This window comes from Taudactylus pleione, unplaced genomic scaffold, assembly GCF_031769625.1.
Source record: "Taudactylus pleione unplaced genomic scaffold, aTauple2 ptg000171l, whole genome shotgun sequence".
In the NCBI taxonomy this organism is placed as follows: Eukaryota; Metazoa; Chordata; class Amphibia; order Anura; family Myobatrachidae; genus Taudactylus; species Taudactylus pleione.
Genome location: NW_028284573.1, coordinates 408,974 through 426,500, shown reverse-complemented (window position 1 = coordinate 426,500; position 17,527 = coordinate 408,974). Strand labels below are relative to the sequence as shown.

Sequence of the window (17,527 nt, the reverse complement as noted above, 5' to 3'; positions counted from 1 at the left end):
AATTCTGAAGTGTTTCAGGCAATATTATATGCTCATATTTAGTCAAATGCTTCAGAACTCATTGGACGGCGCTTCACAGTGCAGATGGACAATGACCTGAAGCATACTGCAAAAGCAACCAAAGAGTTTTTTTAAGGATAAAAAGTGGAATGTTATGCAATGGCCAAGTCAATCCCCTGACCTGAATCCGATTGAGCATGCATTTCACTTGATGAAGAAGACATAACTGAAGGGAAAATGCCCCAAGAACAAGCAGGAACTGAAGGCATTTGCAGTAGAGGCCTGGCAGAGCATCACCAGGGATGAAACCCAGCGTCTGGTGATGTCTATGTGTTCCAGACTTCAGGCTGTAATTGCCTGCAAAGGATTTGCAACAAAGTACTAAAAAGTGAAAGTTAGATTTAGGATTGTTTAGTTTGTCCCATTACTTTTGGCCCCTTAAAAAGTAGGAGGCACATATAGAAACCGTTGTAATTCCTACACCGTTCACCTGATTTGGATGTAATTACCCTCAAATTAAATCTGAAAGTCTACAGGTAAAGCACATCTTGTTTGTTTCATTTCAAAGCCATTGTGGTGGTGAATAGAGGCCAAAATCTGAAAATTCTGTCAATGTCCCAATATTTATGGACCTGACTGTATGTAAAGGGCATCTGGGGATGTCTGGGGGTATATACAGAGGTCAAATAGGTATGTATGGGGCATGTGGGGATGTCTGAGGGTGGTGAATAGAGGCCAAAATATGAAAATTCTGTCAATGTCCCAGTATTTATGGACCTGACTGTACCTATCTGACCTCCGTACATACCCCCAGACCTCCCCACATGCCCCATACATGCCTATCTGACCTCTGTACATACCCTCAGACATCCACACATGCCCCATACATACCTATTTGACCTCTGTACATACCCCCAGACATCCCCACATGCCCCATACATACCTATCTGACCTCCGTACATACCCCCAGACATCCCCACATGCCCCATACATACCTATCTGACCTCCGTACATACCCCCAGACATCCCCACATGCCCCATACATTATAACAAAACTTGTATTAGCATTTTTTAAAGAAAACTTGTGCTGGCAGAATCCCCAGATCTATGTGTGGAATATTTACCTACAGGAACGGACTGGGACTCTAGATCAGCCCTGGCACTCACCTGTGCGCGTACGCGCCTGTGCTCGCGTAAAGGTGGTGTGGTTAAATCTCACGCGGGGGGGGGGTGTGGCACTAGTCATGGGGGCCTGGCCTCGCAGCACGCCCCCGTCTCAGTATCCCGGCTGAGCAGAGGGCCGATGGTTAGCGCACATCTCCGATTGCGCCTCCTCTGCGCAGGGGCATGACCTGTACTGCGCATAGTACGGGACTGCGATCCTGCGCGTAGAGCGGCAGCAGACTGTCAGTGATTGACAGTCTGCTGCCATTTCTAGGCGTGTCGCCGCCATCTTTTGTGTATCTGTGGCGGCCGGCTTGCATGACCCCATGGTCACTCAGCTGGCCGAGGATCCCGCAGATGATCCTATGCTGTGTCCATGGACGCATGTTCGGATCAGTAATGCATGTCCCCCTACTCTAACAGCATATCCGAGGTTGACCTGTGGCTTCAACCTTTTATACGGTTACTCGGTAATGGCACTACCCTTATGTCTTACAGTAGTGGATACATTATTGACCCAATGTTGTTATACATTATACTATACATCATTCTGTTCCTGACCCCATGTTATTATACATTATACTATACATCATTCTGTTCCTGACTCCATGTTATTATACATTATACTATACATCATTCTGTTCCTGACTCCATGTTATTATACATTATACTATATACATCATTCTGTTCCTGACCCCATGTTATTATACATTATACTATATACATCATTCTGTTCCTGACCCCATGTTGTTATACATTATACTATATACTTCTTTCTGTTCCTGACCCTATGTTATTATACATTATACTATACATCATTCTGTTCCTGACCCCATGTTATTATACATTATACTATATACATCATTCTGTTCCTGACTCCGTGTTATTATACATTATACTATACATCATTCTGTTCCTGACCCCGTGTTATTGTACATTATACTATACATCTTTCTGTTCCTGACCCCGTGTTGTTATACATTATACTATACATCATTCTGTTCCTGACCCCATGTTATTATACATTATACTATAAATCATTCTGTCCCTGACTCCATGTTATTATACTATACATCATTCTGTTCCTGACCCCGTGTTATTATACATTATACTATACATCATTCTGTCCCTGACTCCATGTTATTATACATTATACTATACATCATTCTGTTCCTGACCCCATGTTATTGTACATTATACTATACATCATTCTGTTCCTGACCCCATATTATTATACTATACATCATTCTGTTCCTGACCCCGTGTTATTATACTATATACGTCATTCTGTTCCTGACCCCGTGTTATTATACATTATACTATACATCATTCTGTTCCTTACCCCGTGTTGTTATACATTATACTATACATTATTCTGTTACTGACCCCATGTTATTATACAATATACTATACATCATTCTGTTCCTGACCCCATGTTATTATACATTATACTATACATCATTCTGTTCCTGACCCTGTGTTATTATACAATATACTATACATCATTCTGTTCCTGACCCCATGTTATTATACATTATACTATAAATCATTCTGTTCCTGACTCCATGTTATTATACATTATACTATACATCATTCTGTTCCTGACCCCGTGTTATTATACATTATACTATACATCATTCTGTTCCTGACTCCGTGTTATTATACATTATACTATAAATCATTCTGTTCCTGACTCCCATGTTATTATACATTATACTATACATCATTCTGTTCCTGACCCTGTGTTATTATACATTATACTATACATCATTCTGTTCCTGACCCCGTGTTATTATACATTATACTATACATCATTCTGTTCCTGTATGTTTAGGAGGATTCCAGTCTCTCATCTTCTCCCAACACGCGAGGTCCCACACCTCAGAATTCTGCAGGTAATGTCATCAGCAATGTATAGCTCAGTGCTTCCATATACTGTATATACTTATTGTCAGGTAGTTACCCGTACCCGGGTCATTATTACCGACTCATGTGACGAGAGACTCCAGCAAGTTGCTGTCCTGCAGATGCAGCGGCCACACCGGACCTCCTGCCTCTCCAGCCATCTGTCAGGGGGGAGTCATCTCCAATCATAGCAGCTCTCAGCTGGCATCGCAACCGCGCAACGTCCCCTTTAGTCATCGGAGCACCAGCCATTAACGCAACGTGTTTGCCCAAAGTCGGACAACCATTTAGCCAATGACATTTTCTATTCTCAGTGATTTCCCATCCATGACTTTTATGTGATGGGGGGGATATGTCAGCTGTCCTGATCTTTGAGCAAGATTTAAAAAAAAAACGGAAGGGCAGCCTCTCCGGGACTCTGTCAGGTCATCATTAGCGTAGCTGGCCAATGACAACATCCGCCATCTGGCTGACCTTTCCGTGCATCCCAGCTGATACATGATAGATCCCCCTCAACCCAATTAGGTCTAAAACTGCCAATATGGGCACTAAAAACATTAACGTGTATGTGGGCAGCGTTTAAGGAGAACTCCATCTGCGGAGATTTGTAGACTCCAGACAGATCTGTTCATTTTAGTTGATGCTATGCACAGAAGTTTTTGTCATATCCAAGGGCAACACGATTAAACCAATCTGCCTGGAAACTGTATTAACAACACTTTTGTGGGGTTCTATGTACTAAAGCCTTGGGAAGAGATAAAATTGACGGAGATAAAATATCAACAGCTCCTAACGGTCATGTTACAGGCCGTGTTTGAAAAATGACAGTTAGGAGCTGATTGTCTGTACTTTGTCTCCGTCCACTTTATGGCTCTCCAAGGCTTAGTACATAGACCCCTTACATATATTTTTTGGCAGGTGTGGTACAAAACGTCTTCATACTGAATGTTGACATAACGACTGCTTCAACACCAGTCATTTTTCTGCCCCCCCCCCCCGCCTTGGGGCATTATTCTAGCGTTCTCTGATCAGGTACTGATATAACTGCAGCTTGTGATGTTATTACAGACTTGGGGAAGAAGCCCTGGGAGAGAAGTAACTCGGTGGAAAAGCCGGTGACCTCGTTGCTCTCCAGGTAAGTGGAACCCGCAGGTGAACTGTCCATGCATGAAGCCAATTTTGTAGTGTGCGCTAAATTCATGTGCTATCTCATTGCATTGCCGTAGAACGCCACCGGTGGTGAAGAGCCCAGAAGCTAAGAGCCCCATACAATCTCAGCCACCCTCTAGGTACCAAACCAGACTGCAGCTCTGTGACTGTTGCAGCTTGTCCCGTCCATTTTATCTGTCTTTCCGTGTTCTGTGATAAACACATTATTATTATTATCGGAGCATTCGCTCTTGGTGTTGATGTTGTGTCATTGTTGTTTTTGTTTCCAAAGTGTACCCAGGTCAGCCAATAGGAAGCTTATCAATTCAAGCGGAACCCGCCTCAGTCGCTGATTCTGAGTCGGGCACATTTCCGTCCAAATTTGCCTCCATCACGGCAACTAATATAACTAACTTAATATAACGATCTGCCCTTCTGTGTGTGTATTAGGGGGAGCTGTATCAAACCTTGGAAAGAGAGAAAGTGGAGAGGGATGACGTACAAAACAATCAGCTCCAAAATGTCATTTTTCAAACACAGCCTGTAAAGTGACAGTTAGGAGCTGATTGGTTGGTACTTTATATATCTCCAAGCTTTGATACAGCTTCCCCTTAGTGTGATTCCTTGCTTCTCAGGCGCACGTTGCCCACTGTTTTTATGCGTCCGTGGGCCGTCATCAGTCTCTCCTGGACTTGCGCCAGCCCCGTGCCTGCTGCAAGAGAGCCGCCTGAGAAAGACGTCCCAACTGCGCCCAAACACCTCACTGAAGCATATATGTCCCTAAGCACGCCCACGGCGCTCCCAATGGAAACAACCACTCCGTGAATCTTAATACTCTCTGCCCAGAAATGCCAACTTCAACTGCCCAGGACGTGCATAACATGTTTTCCGATTCAGCCACATGCGCAGTCAGTTCCAAATTGGAAGATGCGTCTGTTTGCGTACGTCTCACCATCACTCCCCTTAGTGAGGCCACTGGGTCCTACTGAATTGATAACCTCCCTTCTCCTGAATACTGCTTCAGACCACGCAGTCGCTGCCTCCGCTTCCAGCAGGCAATGGGTACACTTTAACGCATGTCCTTGTGTTGTCGTTGTGTATGGTGATCACCTCGTCCAGCTGTGCAATGGCCTTTATCTTCAGTCTTCTATAATGAATGGAAGATATAACAGCACTGTGTTATTGGCTTACTCAGGATGATCCAGTCAGATACAGCCAGGTGCAGTTATGGAAATGTTTGTGATGCCCCTGAGCTTGTTAGAACTCTGGCCCTGATTCAGACCCGGTCGATCTGACAGAGCGCTCGCTCTGAATCAGGGCCGTTTTTTGTTTTAGCATAGCTGCGAGCGGCCATGATGATGGTTGCGATGGTCAAGACCATCGCGACCATCGGGCTTGCGACGAGACCCTTGTGGTAGGGTCTCGTGGCCGCAAGCCCCAGAGAGATTGCGGCTCTAACAGAGCCGGAATCTCTCGAGTGATGTCAGTGGGGCCGCCCCCAAACAACAGGCGTTCTAATGGAAACGCCTCCATTTGGGCAGCCACCCGTCCCGACCACCAAAGGGGGCGAGCTGTCACTCACCAGCGACAGCTCGCCCCTTTGTTGTGAGACCCGGAGCGACGAAGTGCCTGTCGCTAGCCGGGTCTCGAGCATGCGCACGACGGAGCCGGCTCCGTCGTGCGCATGCGCTGTGGGTCTCGATCGACCCAGTTGCGAGCGCATAGCGCTTGCGACCGGGTCTGAATCAGGTCCTCTGTGCTTTTTGGCTGATGCTTACATTAACGCGGTACCTTATCCCCTGGGGCAGCCACTGGTAAAGGTAAACTCTGGGTGTACAGTCCTCTGGTTTGTGCATCTATGTATACGCCACTAGTGGGCATTGGGCCTGGTTCTGAGTGGCATGCAATGACGATACTTTCGCAGTTGAGCGTTCCTCGGTCTACTTCACATGGGTCAAAGTCACACTGCGCATGAGTCAAGGTACATTGACGCAGCAATTATTTACTCGCAGTGTGTTTGACAGTCATGGGTGAGGTAACGGGGAATGGTGGCAAAGAACGCAGGAAAGTCGCAGCCATTTCGGGTGCCAATCCCGTACGCAAGAAAAATGTCTCCGGTGTCTCAGTACACTGGGCCATGCTGCGTGACCATACGGTTGCTCAGAAGACCAGTAATCTAATGATCTGCAACCGATGCTACGTCTGCAAACCCGCAGGTGGGCATCTCGATAAATTCCTCGGCGTCTGCGACAGTAGTTGCGTACACAGCCGCAGCGGCGGCATTAAATCAGGTCCAATGTTTTCAGACTATAGTACAGCTTACAAGTTGCCTTCTGCTATGTGAAAGTCCAGTTTGCGTCCAACACATTGGAAGTCACGATATGAACCAAGACTGTGTCTTAGGGATAAAAAGATTTACACCCGGCTTTAGGTTATGGCCATTTACACCCGGCTTTAGGTTATGGCCATTTACACCAGCCTTTAGGTTTATGGCCATTTACACCAGCCTTTAGGTTTATGGCCATTTACACCAGCCTTTAGGTTTATGGCCAGTTACACCAGCCTTTAGGTTTATGGCCATTTACACCAGCCTTTAGGTTTGTGGCCATTTACACCAGCCTTTAGGTTTGTGGCCATTTACACCAGCCTTTAGGTTTGTGGCCATTTACACCAGCCTTTAGGTTTGTGGCCATTTACACCAGCCTTTAGGTTTATGGCCATTTACACCAGCCTTTAGGTTTATGGCCATTTACACCAGCCTTTAGGTTTATGGCCAGTTACACCAACCTTTAGGTTTATGGCCATTTACACCAGCCTTTAGGTTATGGCCAGTTACACCAGCCTTTAGGTTTATGGCCAGTTACACCAGCCTTTAGGTTTATGGCCAGTTACACCAGCCTTTAGGTTTATGGCCATTTACACCAGCCTTTAGGTTTATGGCCAGTTACACCAGCCTTTAGGTTTATGGCCAGTTACACCAACCTTTAGGTTTATGGCCATTTACACCAGCCTTTAGGTTATGGCCAGTTACACCAGCCTTTAGGTTTATGGCCAGTTACACCAACCTTTAGGTTTATGGCCAGTTACACCAGCCTTTAGGTTATGGCCAGTTACACCAGCCTTTAGGTTTATGGCCAGTTACACCAACCTTTAGGTTATGTCCAGTTACACCAGCCTTTTTTAGGTTATGGCCATTTACACCAGCCTTTTTAGGTTATGGCCATTTATTACATAGGATGAATTCAGCAGTTTAGCAAGGTCACATTTCTTACAGAACTATATACTGCGTACTGCCAGCTCCCACCCACCATCGCATTAATTCATCGTGTTAGACCTTGGCTAGTTTAAAACAGGTCTTTGATCCTTATGGATCTACTGGACAGCATCTTCTTAAAGTCCCAAATTTTCTATCTAATAAAATTCAGTGGAGTAAGTGAAGTTGTCGTATCTGAGGTCCACCAGTATCCGTGTCTGCCCTCTGCTGTAATCTGGCTGCGCTCAGGTCCCTTCCGGTTGCTCTGGGTGAGATGCAGCCGCCTGGCATCCTGCAGAGAGACCGTACCACACTGGGACCAAGGCGACTTCACCCACCAGCCGGGGGAAGTGATCTTCCCATTGGATTTTACAGGCATTATTGACAGTGATGAGATCTTCATTGTGTTTGACCGCACTGAGAGATCATCGCTGTATGCGTGGCCAGCAGTGCCCTTCAGTAGGGTGTATAAATGGCAAAATTTCCAGTGTTGCCCCAATACACCTGAAATCCGTGCAGGGGAAACCCGGCCTGTAAGTCATCACTCCGGCCCACAGTAGCCAGGGAGCTGCAGCATACGGTTCGTTAGCTCACCTGGTCCACGTGGTGGTAGATTCAAGCTGGGTCCTGCTAATGTGGCCGCAGCCTGGGAGCTGCTTCACACACAGGCTGTCGGCTCACCTGGTGCGTGTGGCCGGCAAATGATTTCATGTTCCGGTAGCAGCTGAATTCCGGGTTTGGAGCAGGCACCCGAATGGGTAATGTTCAAGGAGCTGGTGGCAGTATGCGGTCTCAGTGACTGGTAGTAATCGCTGGTAAGGATCAGAGTCTCCTGTAAGTCCGTAGTAGGAATTAGATGTGCATTCTTGCTATGGGGACCCCCTTAATGCGTTTCTGAGAAGGATAGTACAGTAGATCCTTACTATAAATAAGCTCATGTTTAAATTGTTTAATATTGAAGTTGTGTCACTGTGCCAGAAAGGACATTTATTTATTTAATTTTTAAGCCCTATATATATTACTTTCTATACACTGTACACCTGCATAATGATCCAGGATAATGAATGAATTATGTTGTGTGTTACACAGTGTATGTATAGTGACTGTATGGAATAACAGTCCTGCTCATTCTTTACCACAAAACCCTGGGACAAAACACTCTAAACCCTTTGGATGTTATACCGAGATGACAAGGCTCCATTACTCTATGTTTGATATACAGTATATCAAGAGCATGATATATATTCAGACGCTGTGATACAGGATCCCACAGGCAGGTTCCCCTGATACAAAGAAGCTATGATGCCGGATCCCGCAGACAGGTTCCCCTGATATGCAGACGCTATGATGCCAGATCCCACAGGCAGGTTCCCCTGATATGCAGACGCTATGATGCCAGATCCCACAGGCAGGTTCCCCTGATATGCAGACGCTATGATACCAGATCCCACAGGCAGGTTCCCCTGATATGCAGACGCTATGATGCCAGATCCCACAGGCAGGTTCCCCTGATAATGCAGACGCTATGATGCCAGATCCCACAGGCAGGTTCCCCTGATATGCAGACGCTATGATGCCAGTTCTCACAGGCAGGTTCCCCTGATAATCAGACACTATGATGCCGGATCCCACAGGCAGGTTCCCCTGATATGCAGAAGCTATGATGCCAGATCCCACAGGCAGGTTCTCCTGATAATCAGACGCTATGATGCCAGATCCCACAGGCAGGTTCCCCTGATATGCAGACGCTATGATGCCAGATCCCACAGGCAGGTTCCCCTGATAATCAGACACTATGATGCCGGATCCCACAGGCAGGTTCCCCTGATATGCAGAAGCTATGATGCCAGATCCCACAGGCAGGTTCTCCTGATAATCAGACGCTATGATGCCAGATCCCACAGGCAGGTTCCCCTGATATGCAGACGCTATGATGCCAGATCCCACAGGCAGGTTCCCCTGATAATCAGACACTATGATACCAGATCCCACAGGCAGGTTCCCCTGATATGCAGACGCTATGATGCCAGATCCCACAGGCAGGTTCCCCTGATAATGCAGACGCTATGATGCCAGATCCCACAGGCAGGTTCCCCTGATATGCAGACGCTATGATGCCAGATCCCACAGGCAGGTTCCCCTGATATGCAGACGCTATGATACCAGATCCCACAGGCAGGTTCCCCTGATATGCAGACGCTATGATGCCAGATCCCACAGGCAGGTTCCCCTGATAATGCAGACGCTATGATGCCAGATCCCACAGGCAGGTTCTCCTGATAATCAGACGCTATGATGCCAGATCCCACAGGCAGGTTCCCCTGATATGCAGACGCTATGATGCCAGATCCCACAGGCAGGTTCCCCTGATATGCAGACGCTATGATACCAGATCCCACAGGCAGGTTCCCCTGATATGCAGACGCTATGATACCAGATCCCACAGGCAGGTTCCCCTGATATGCAGACGCTATGATGCCAGATCCCACAGGCAGGTTCCCCTGATAATGCAGACGCTATGATGCCAGATCCCACAGGCAGGTTCCCCTGATATGCAGACGCTATGATGCCAGATCCCACAGGCAGGTTCCCCTGATATGCAGACGCTATGATACCAGATCCCACAGGCAGGTTCCCCTGATATGCAGACGCTATGATGCCAGATCCCACAGGCAGGTTCCCCTGATAATGCAGACGCTATGATGCCAGATCCCACAGGCAGGTTCCCCTGATATGCAGACGCTATGATGCCAGATCCCACAGGCAGGTTCCCCTGATAATCAGACACTATGATGCCGGATCCCACAGGCAGGTTCCCCTGATATGCAGAAGCTATGATGCCAGATCCCACTGGCAGGTTCTCCTGATAATCAGACGCTATGATGCCAGATCCCACAGGCAGGTTCCCCTGATATGCAGACGCTATGATGCCAGATCCCACAGGCAGGTTCCCCTGATAATCAGACACTATGATGCCGGATCCCACAGGAAGGTTCCCCTGATAACCAGACACTATGATGCCGGATCCCACAGGCAGGTTCCCCTGATAATCAGACACTATGATGCCGGATCCCACAGGAAGGTTCATCTGATAACCAGACGCTATGATGCCGGATCCCACAGGCAGGTTCCCCTGATAATCAGATGCCGGATCCCACAGGCAGGTTCCCCTGATATGCAGACTCTATGATACCGGATCCCACAGGCAGGTTCCCCTGATATGCAGACTCTATGATACCGGATCCCACAGGCAGGTTCCCCTGATATGCAGATGCTATGATGCTGGATCCCACAGGCAGGTTCCCCTGATATGCAGACTCTATGATACCGGATCCCACAGGCAGGTTCCCCTGATATGCAGAAGCTATGATGCCGGATCCCACAGGAAGGTTCCCCTGATTTGCAGAACCTACCAGCCAGCAATTTGCAGATCCCCGAACAATATAGGAAATGAATCGGCTGCAAATGATTACAGCAAAAGGATTTAGGTATCGCCAGAGGATCTGTGCTATTCTGTATAGGACACATTTCTAGAGCTCTACGTTCAGTATATCAAATAAATGTTCTAGATTTCTGTACGAAAATGATCAAGTTTGCTTTTAACTAAGTTTGCATTTTAAGCAGGATGAAGCCCGTGAACAGCAGCAATGACGTATCCACAGACGTCTTAGATTTCGACCGAATGAAACAAGTGAGTTGTGCAATAACTACGTCTCCTAATGTTTTCTGCTTTTTTGCTGGGGGGTAGCGGGGGCTACCATCGTCATCATCCCCATCGCCTCCTCTAGTGAAAACGCGATAATAGTAAGAGGTGTTATATCGCATATTGTTCTATAAAGGGGATTTCAAAGGAGATATTATATATATTTTCTAGACCAGTGTATTCCTTGAGAAGGGGCCGTGTCCTGTCCACCATTAGAATCCACGTGGCTGCGACTGCTGCGCTGCTCCCATGACAACAGGATGCCAGCTCTAAAAGCAAAAATTAAAACAATAGGGGGGGGGTTAAATTTTTAAAAACTGGGACAAAGTACATAAAAGTGTTATTGGCCACAGCAACCAATCGGATTGCAACTGTCATTTTCCTAGCGCAGTTTAGAAAATGAAAGGAGACTCCTTATTGGTTGCTATGGGCAACACCACATTTTAGTTTTTTCCCTCTAACCTTTGCACCAGTTATGACAGCGGTCCCTGTATGTGAGTGACAGGTGAGTTAGTGTCGCTGTAGGGGTAATGTGCTGGGTAATGATTACAGCCGTGTGTGGGGGACAAGTGATCTGATCCTTCTTCTTACAGTAACTTTGTGTCTTCCCCAGGAAATTCTAGAGGAAGTTGTGAGAGAGTTACATAAAGTCAAAGAAGAAATTATTGATGGTAAATTATAAATGTGCTTTTTACTTGCTGTAATGGGGGGGGGTTGAATATATTTCCCAGTTCTGGACATCTAAGTAAGATGTGAGGTGGGGTCGCTTCCCCGGGACTTGTCACTAATCCATTTGTAAGCTTTTCCCCTCCTGCCCTGGATATAAATATACAGGTGAATACAAATACTGAGACCTGCCCTGAGACCTATACTGTACCTGCCCTGACACCTGTACTGTGACCTGCCCTAAGACCTATACTGAGACCTGCCCTAAGACCTATACTGAGACCTGTACTGAGACCTGCCCTAAGACCTGTACTGAGACCTGCCCTAAGACCTGTATTGAGACCTGCCCTGAGACCTGCCCTGAGACCTGCCCTGAGACATTTAGGGGCGTATTCAGTTAGGTGTGAGAATAGCGAAAATCTTTGCTATTCAGTTAGGTGCGGGGTCTTTCATTTTTTAAGCGCCGGGAGGTTTTCGGGTTTTTTGCGCACCTCCAGAGCATGACCATTCTTTCCTACAAACCATATTTTTAGGAAAAATGTCCAGGACTTGCTACTGGACCCGTGCGGTACAACGCCAATCCCCCCCCCCCCCCCCCCCCCAATGACTAATTATGCAATTGGAAGTTTCCAATAAGCTTAATTAGTCAGTAATTAACTTTCGAAATGTCTTAATCCATTGTCGAGACTCAGTCTTTTACTGCAGTGGTGCGTGCAAGCATGTTGTGTGAGCGCGTGCAAGTATGTTGTGTGAGCGCGTGCAAGTATGTTGTGTGAGCGCGTGCAAGCATGTTGTGTGAGCGCGTGCAAGCATGTTGTGTGAGCGCGTGCAAGTATGTTGTGTGAGCGCGTGCACGTATGTTGTGTGAGCGCGTGCACGTATGTTGTGTGAGCGCGTGCACGTATGTTGTGTGAGTGCGTGCACGTATGTTGTGTGAGCACGTGCATGTATGTTGTGTGAGCGTGTGTGGTGTAAGCGCGTGCAAGTATGTTGTATGAGCGCGTGCAAGTATGTTGTGTGAGCGCGTGCGGTGTGAGCACATGCAAGTATGTTGTGAGCGCGTGCAAGTATATTGTGTGAGCGCGTGCAAGTATATTGTGTGAGCGCGTGTGGTGTGAGCGCGTGCAAGTATGTTGTGTGAGCGCGTGCGTTGTGAGCGTGTGCGAGTATGTTGTGTGAGCGCGTGCAAGTATGGAGTGTGAGCGCGTGTGGTGTGAAAGCGTGCAAGTATATTGTGTGAGCGCGTGTGGTGTGAAAGCGTGCAAGTATATTGTGTGAGCACGTGCAAGTATGTTGTGTGAGCGCGTGCAAGTATGTTGTGTGAGCGCGTGCGTTGTGAGCGTGTGCGAGTATGTTGTGTGAGCGCGTGCAAGTATGGAGTGTGAGTGCGTGTGGTGTGAAAGCGTGCAAGTATGTTGTGTGAGCGCGTGCAAGTATGTTGTGTGAGCGTGTGCACGTATGTTGTGAGCACGTGCACATATGTTGTGAGCGCGTGCATGTATGTTGTGTGAGCGTGTGTGGTGTAAGCGCGTGCAAGTATGTTGTGTGAGCGCGTGCGGTGTGAGCACGTGCAAGTATGTTGTGAGCGCGTGCATGTATGTTGTGTGAGCGCGTGTGGTGTGAAAGCGTGCAAGTATATTGTGTGAGCGCGTGTGGTGTGAGCGTGTGAAAGTATGTTGTGTGAGCGTGTGCGTTGTGAGCGTGTGCGAGTATGTTGTGTGAGCGCGTGCAAGTATGGAGTGTGAGCGCGTGTGGTGTGAAAGCGTGCAAGTATGTTGTGTGAGCGCGTGCAAGTATGTTGTGTGAGCACATGCGGTGTGAGCACGTGCAAGTATGTTGTGTGAGCGTGTGTGGTGTGAGCACGTGCAAGTATATTGTGTGAGCGCGTGCAAGTATATTGTGTGAGCACGTGTGGTGTGAGCGCGTGCAAGTATGTTGTGTGAGCGCGTGCGTTGTGAGCGTGTGCGAGTATGTTGTGTGAGCGCGTGCAAGTATGGAGTGTGAGCGCGTGTGGTGTGAAAGCGTGCAAGTATGTTGTGTGAGCGCGTGCAAGTATATTGTGTGAGCACGTGTGGTGTGAGCGCGTGCAAGTATGTTGTGTGAGCGCGTGTGTTGTGAGCGTGTGCGAGTATGTTGTGTGAGCGCGTGCAAGTATGGAGTGTGAGCGCGTGCGGTGTGAGCACGTGCAAGTATGTTGTGAGCGCGTGCAAGTATGTTGTGTGAGCGCGTGTGGTGTGAAAGCGTGCAAGTATATTGTGTGAGCGCGTGTGGTGTGAGCGTGTGCAAGTATGTTGTGTGAGCGCGTGCGTTGTGAGCGTGTGCGAGTATGTTGTGTGAGCGCGTGCAAGTATGGAGTGTGAGCGCGTGTGGTGTGAAAGCGTGCAAGTATGTTGTGTGAGCGCGTGCACGTATGTTGTGTGAGCACGTGCACGTATGTTGTGTGAGCACGTGCATGTATGTTGTGTGAGTGTGTGTGGTGTAAGAGCGTGCAAGTATGTTGTGTGAGCACGTGCAAGTATGTTATGTGAGCGCGTGTGGTTTGAAAGCGTGCAAGTATGTTGCGTGAGCGCGTGCGTTGTGAGCGTGTGCGAGTATGTTGTGTGAGTGCGTGCAAGTATGGAGTGTGAGCGCGTGTGGTGTGAAAGCGTGCAAGTATGTTGTGTGAGCGCGTGCAAGTATGTGGTGTGAGTGAGTGCGTGCGGTGTGAGCGCATGCAAGTATGTTGTGTGAGTGTCTGTGTGACCCCCGTACGTGTTTGAGCCTCCTCGGCGGCAGCAGCAGGAAGAATTATATCTCCCAGCAGCCTCCACCCCAGTGCAAAGATGGAGGGGGTATGACTGGGAGGCGTGGAGAGGTTAATAGAAGGTTGTTGTTTTTTTTTTTCTCGTAATACAAGATTTTCAGTGCAGAAAACCAAGCATGCATTTTTAAAAAAATGAAATACCGCACGTAGCAGGATTGCGCATACCCGCAGTAATTCAAAATTGGGCGCGTTGTCAGCATGATTTTTTGCAGAGGAAACTTCGCTTCCAGTTGAATCCCCCCTTAGCCAGAGCTATGACATGGACAGTACAAGTTGTGTGGAAGCCATAATTGTTGATTAATGCCCATTTTGTGTTTGTTTGCTTTCAGCCATCAGGCAGGAGCTGAGCCGGATCAGTACCACATAATAATGGAGCGAGGGGTCTGGTCTGGGAATGTACAGTAGTATCTGAGTAGAACTGGTGCGTTGAGTGTTGGATTGGTCATTGACTTAAGGACAGCACCTGCACTCTGTCCCTTGTCCGTAGCAGACACTTTGAAGTTTGGAGCCTTGGATTTACTATCAATCTTACCATGAAAGAAAATTACTCAAACGTTTTACATTTCTGGATTATATATATAGATATATATATATATGATTTTTTTTTTTAGACTTCCATCTGACATTGCACACCAAGATTTCTCAGCCTTTTCTTTTTGTATGATATATTTGCTTATTTAAATGCATTATTTTTCTTCATTTAGTACTAGTTTAAGAAAAAAAAAACGAAGAAGAAGACATGTCAGCCATTTGCTTCATTAGGATGACTTCAGAGTAACTTTCAACTGGTAGGCGGCGGTGTTAGGACCCTTTTTTGCCAACGGAATTATATTGCGGAATCACAAGAGAACCGGACACACGTTACAAAAATCGTACGGTGACAAAAATAAAAGATATGATTTCCACTTTCATCACAATATTAAAGCGGTACATCAGTGCACCACAGTATCTGTATTCATATTGGTAATAAACTGTTTATTGTCCAAACAGGGGGGGGAGTGTCTTGTTTTTCTTTAAGAAGTAAATAAACTTTTAAAAGTCCTCTGACTACTGTGTGGGGCGGGGGGAGAATGGGAACTTAATAGGTTTACTTGGCTGATCTTTAAGGCCGGGCTCACATATAATGGTGTATGGTGATTATGGCAGGAGCCTTGGAATATTTCTCACCATATAGAGAAAAGATGATGTACATAGGGGGGCAGGACTGGTCATTATTGTGGACTGAAAAGAATGACACACGGGTACAGCCAAGCTGGAGAGGTATCCTCTGCCTAGGCTGTTGGGCTGAGCGCCAAGGTGTGCGGCCAACTTTAGTCTTGGAAAAAGCAGAATTTCTCCGGCACTATAAAGGGTATTGGGTGGTGCCACACCAAACTGACAGGGGAGGTGTCTGACCGATTTAATATAAAGGACAGGACTATTACTCACTCTGCAGGAGAGCTATATGAAGTGGTCTCCATTTTAACTTGCGGATGGAACATAATATAGTAAATGGATCAGACTTAATTCCTCATCGTAATATATATATATATATACAGTCAGGTCCATAAATATTGGGACATTGACAGATTTTTCAGATTTTTGCCTCTATTCACCACCACAATGGTTTTGAAGTGAAACAAACAAGATGTGATTTAACTGCAGACTTTCAGATTTAATTTGAGGGTAATTACATCCAAATCAGGTGAACGGTGTAGGAATTACAACGATTTCAATATGTGCCTCCCACTTTTTAAGGGGCCAAAAGTAATGGGACTATCAACTCAAAAGCTATTTCATGGACAGGTGTGGGCTATTCCCTCGTTGTTTCATTATCAATTAAGCAGGTAAAAGGTCTGGAGTTGATTCTAGGTGTGACATTTGCATTTGGAATCAGCTGATGTCGACTCTCAATATGAGATCCAAAGAGCTGTCACTATCAGTGAAGCAAGCCATCATTAGGCTGAAAAATCAAAACAAACCCATCAGAGAGATAGCAAAAACATTAGGTGTGGCCAAATCAACTGTTTGGAACATTCTTAAAAAGAAAGGATGAATCGGAGAGCTCAGCAACACCAAAAGACCCGGAAGACCACGGAAAATAACTGTGGTGGATGACAGAAGAATTATTTCCCTGGTGAAGAAAAACCCCTTCACAACAGTTGGCCAAATCAAGAACACTCTCCAGGAGGTAGATGTATATGTGTCAAAGTCAACAATCAAGAGAAGACTTCACAAGAGTGAATATAGAGGGTTCACCACAAGATGTAAACCATTGGTGAGCCACAAAAACAGGAAGACCAGATTAGAGTTTGCCAAACAACATCTAAAAAAGCCATTACAGTTCTGGAACAACATTCTATGGACAGATGAGACAAAGATCAACTTGTACCAGAGTGATGGGAAGAGAAGAGTACGGAGAAGGAAATTAACTGCTCATGATCCAAAACATACCACTTCATCAGTGAAGCATGGTGGTGGTAGTGTCATGGCGTGGGCATGTATGGCTGCCAATGGAACTGGTTCCCTTGTATTTATTGATTATGTGACTGCTGACAAAAGCAGCAGAATGAATTCTGAAGTGTTTCGGGCAATATTATATGCTCATATTCAGTCAAATGCTTACTGCATACTGCAAAAGCAACCAAAGAGTTTTTTAAGGCTAAAAAGTGGAATGTTATGCAATGGCCAAGTCAATCCCCTGACCTGAATCCGATTGAGTATGCATTTCACTTGATAAAGACAAAACTGAAGGGAAAATGCCCCAAGAACAAGCAGGAACTGAAGACATTTGCAGTAGAGGCCTGGCAGAGCATCACCAGGGATGAAACCCAGTGTCTGGTGATGTCTATGCGTTCCAGACTTCAGGCTGTAATTGCCTGCAAAGGATTTGCAACAAAGTATT

General features: G+C 46.6%; 1 protein-coding gene across 7 annotated transcripts in view; it reads left to right on the top strand.

Annotated features, from left to right (window-relative positions):
* The window catches only part of EVL (Enah/Vasp-like), a 185,251-nt gene extending 169,621 nt beyond the window's left edge, over positions 1-15,630 (top strand). For 5 of the 7 annotated variants that reach the window (XM_088475396.1, XM_088475395.1, XM_088475390.1 and 2 more), the window contains exons 10-15: positions 2,999-3,059; positions 4,138-4,204; positions 4,296-4,358; positions 11,096-11,162; positions 11,788-11,845; positions 14,973-15,630. In XM_088475396.1, the coding sequence (XP_088331522.1) occupies positions 2,999-3,059; positions 4,138-4,204; positions 4,296-4,358; positions 11,096-11,162; positions 11,788-11,845; positions 14,973-15,010 (354 nt within the window). In that variant the 3' untranslated portion in view covers positions 15,011-15,630. Of the gene's footprint in view, positions 1-2,998; positions 3,060-4,137; positions 4,205-4,295; positions 4,359-11,092; positions 11,163-11,787; positions 11,846-14,972 lie in introns of all 7 variants that reach the window. The other 2 variants (XM_088475393.1, XM_088475391.1) reach the window with 2 other exon arrangements.
* Positions 15,631-17,527: the final 1,897 nt, after the last annotated feature.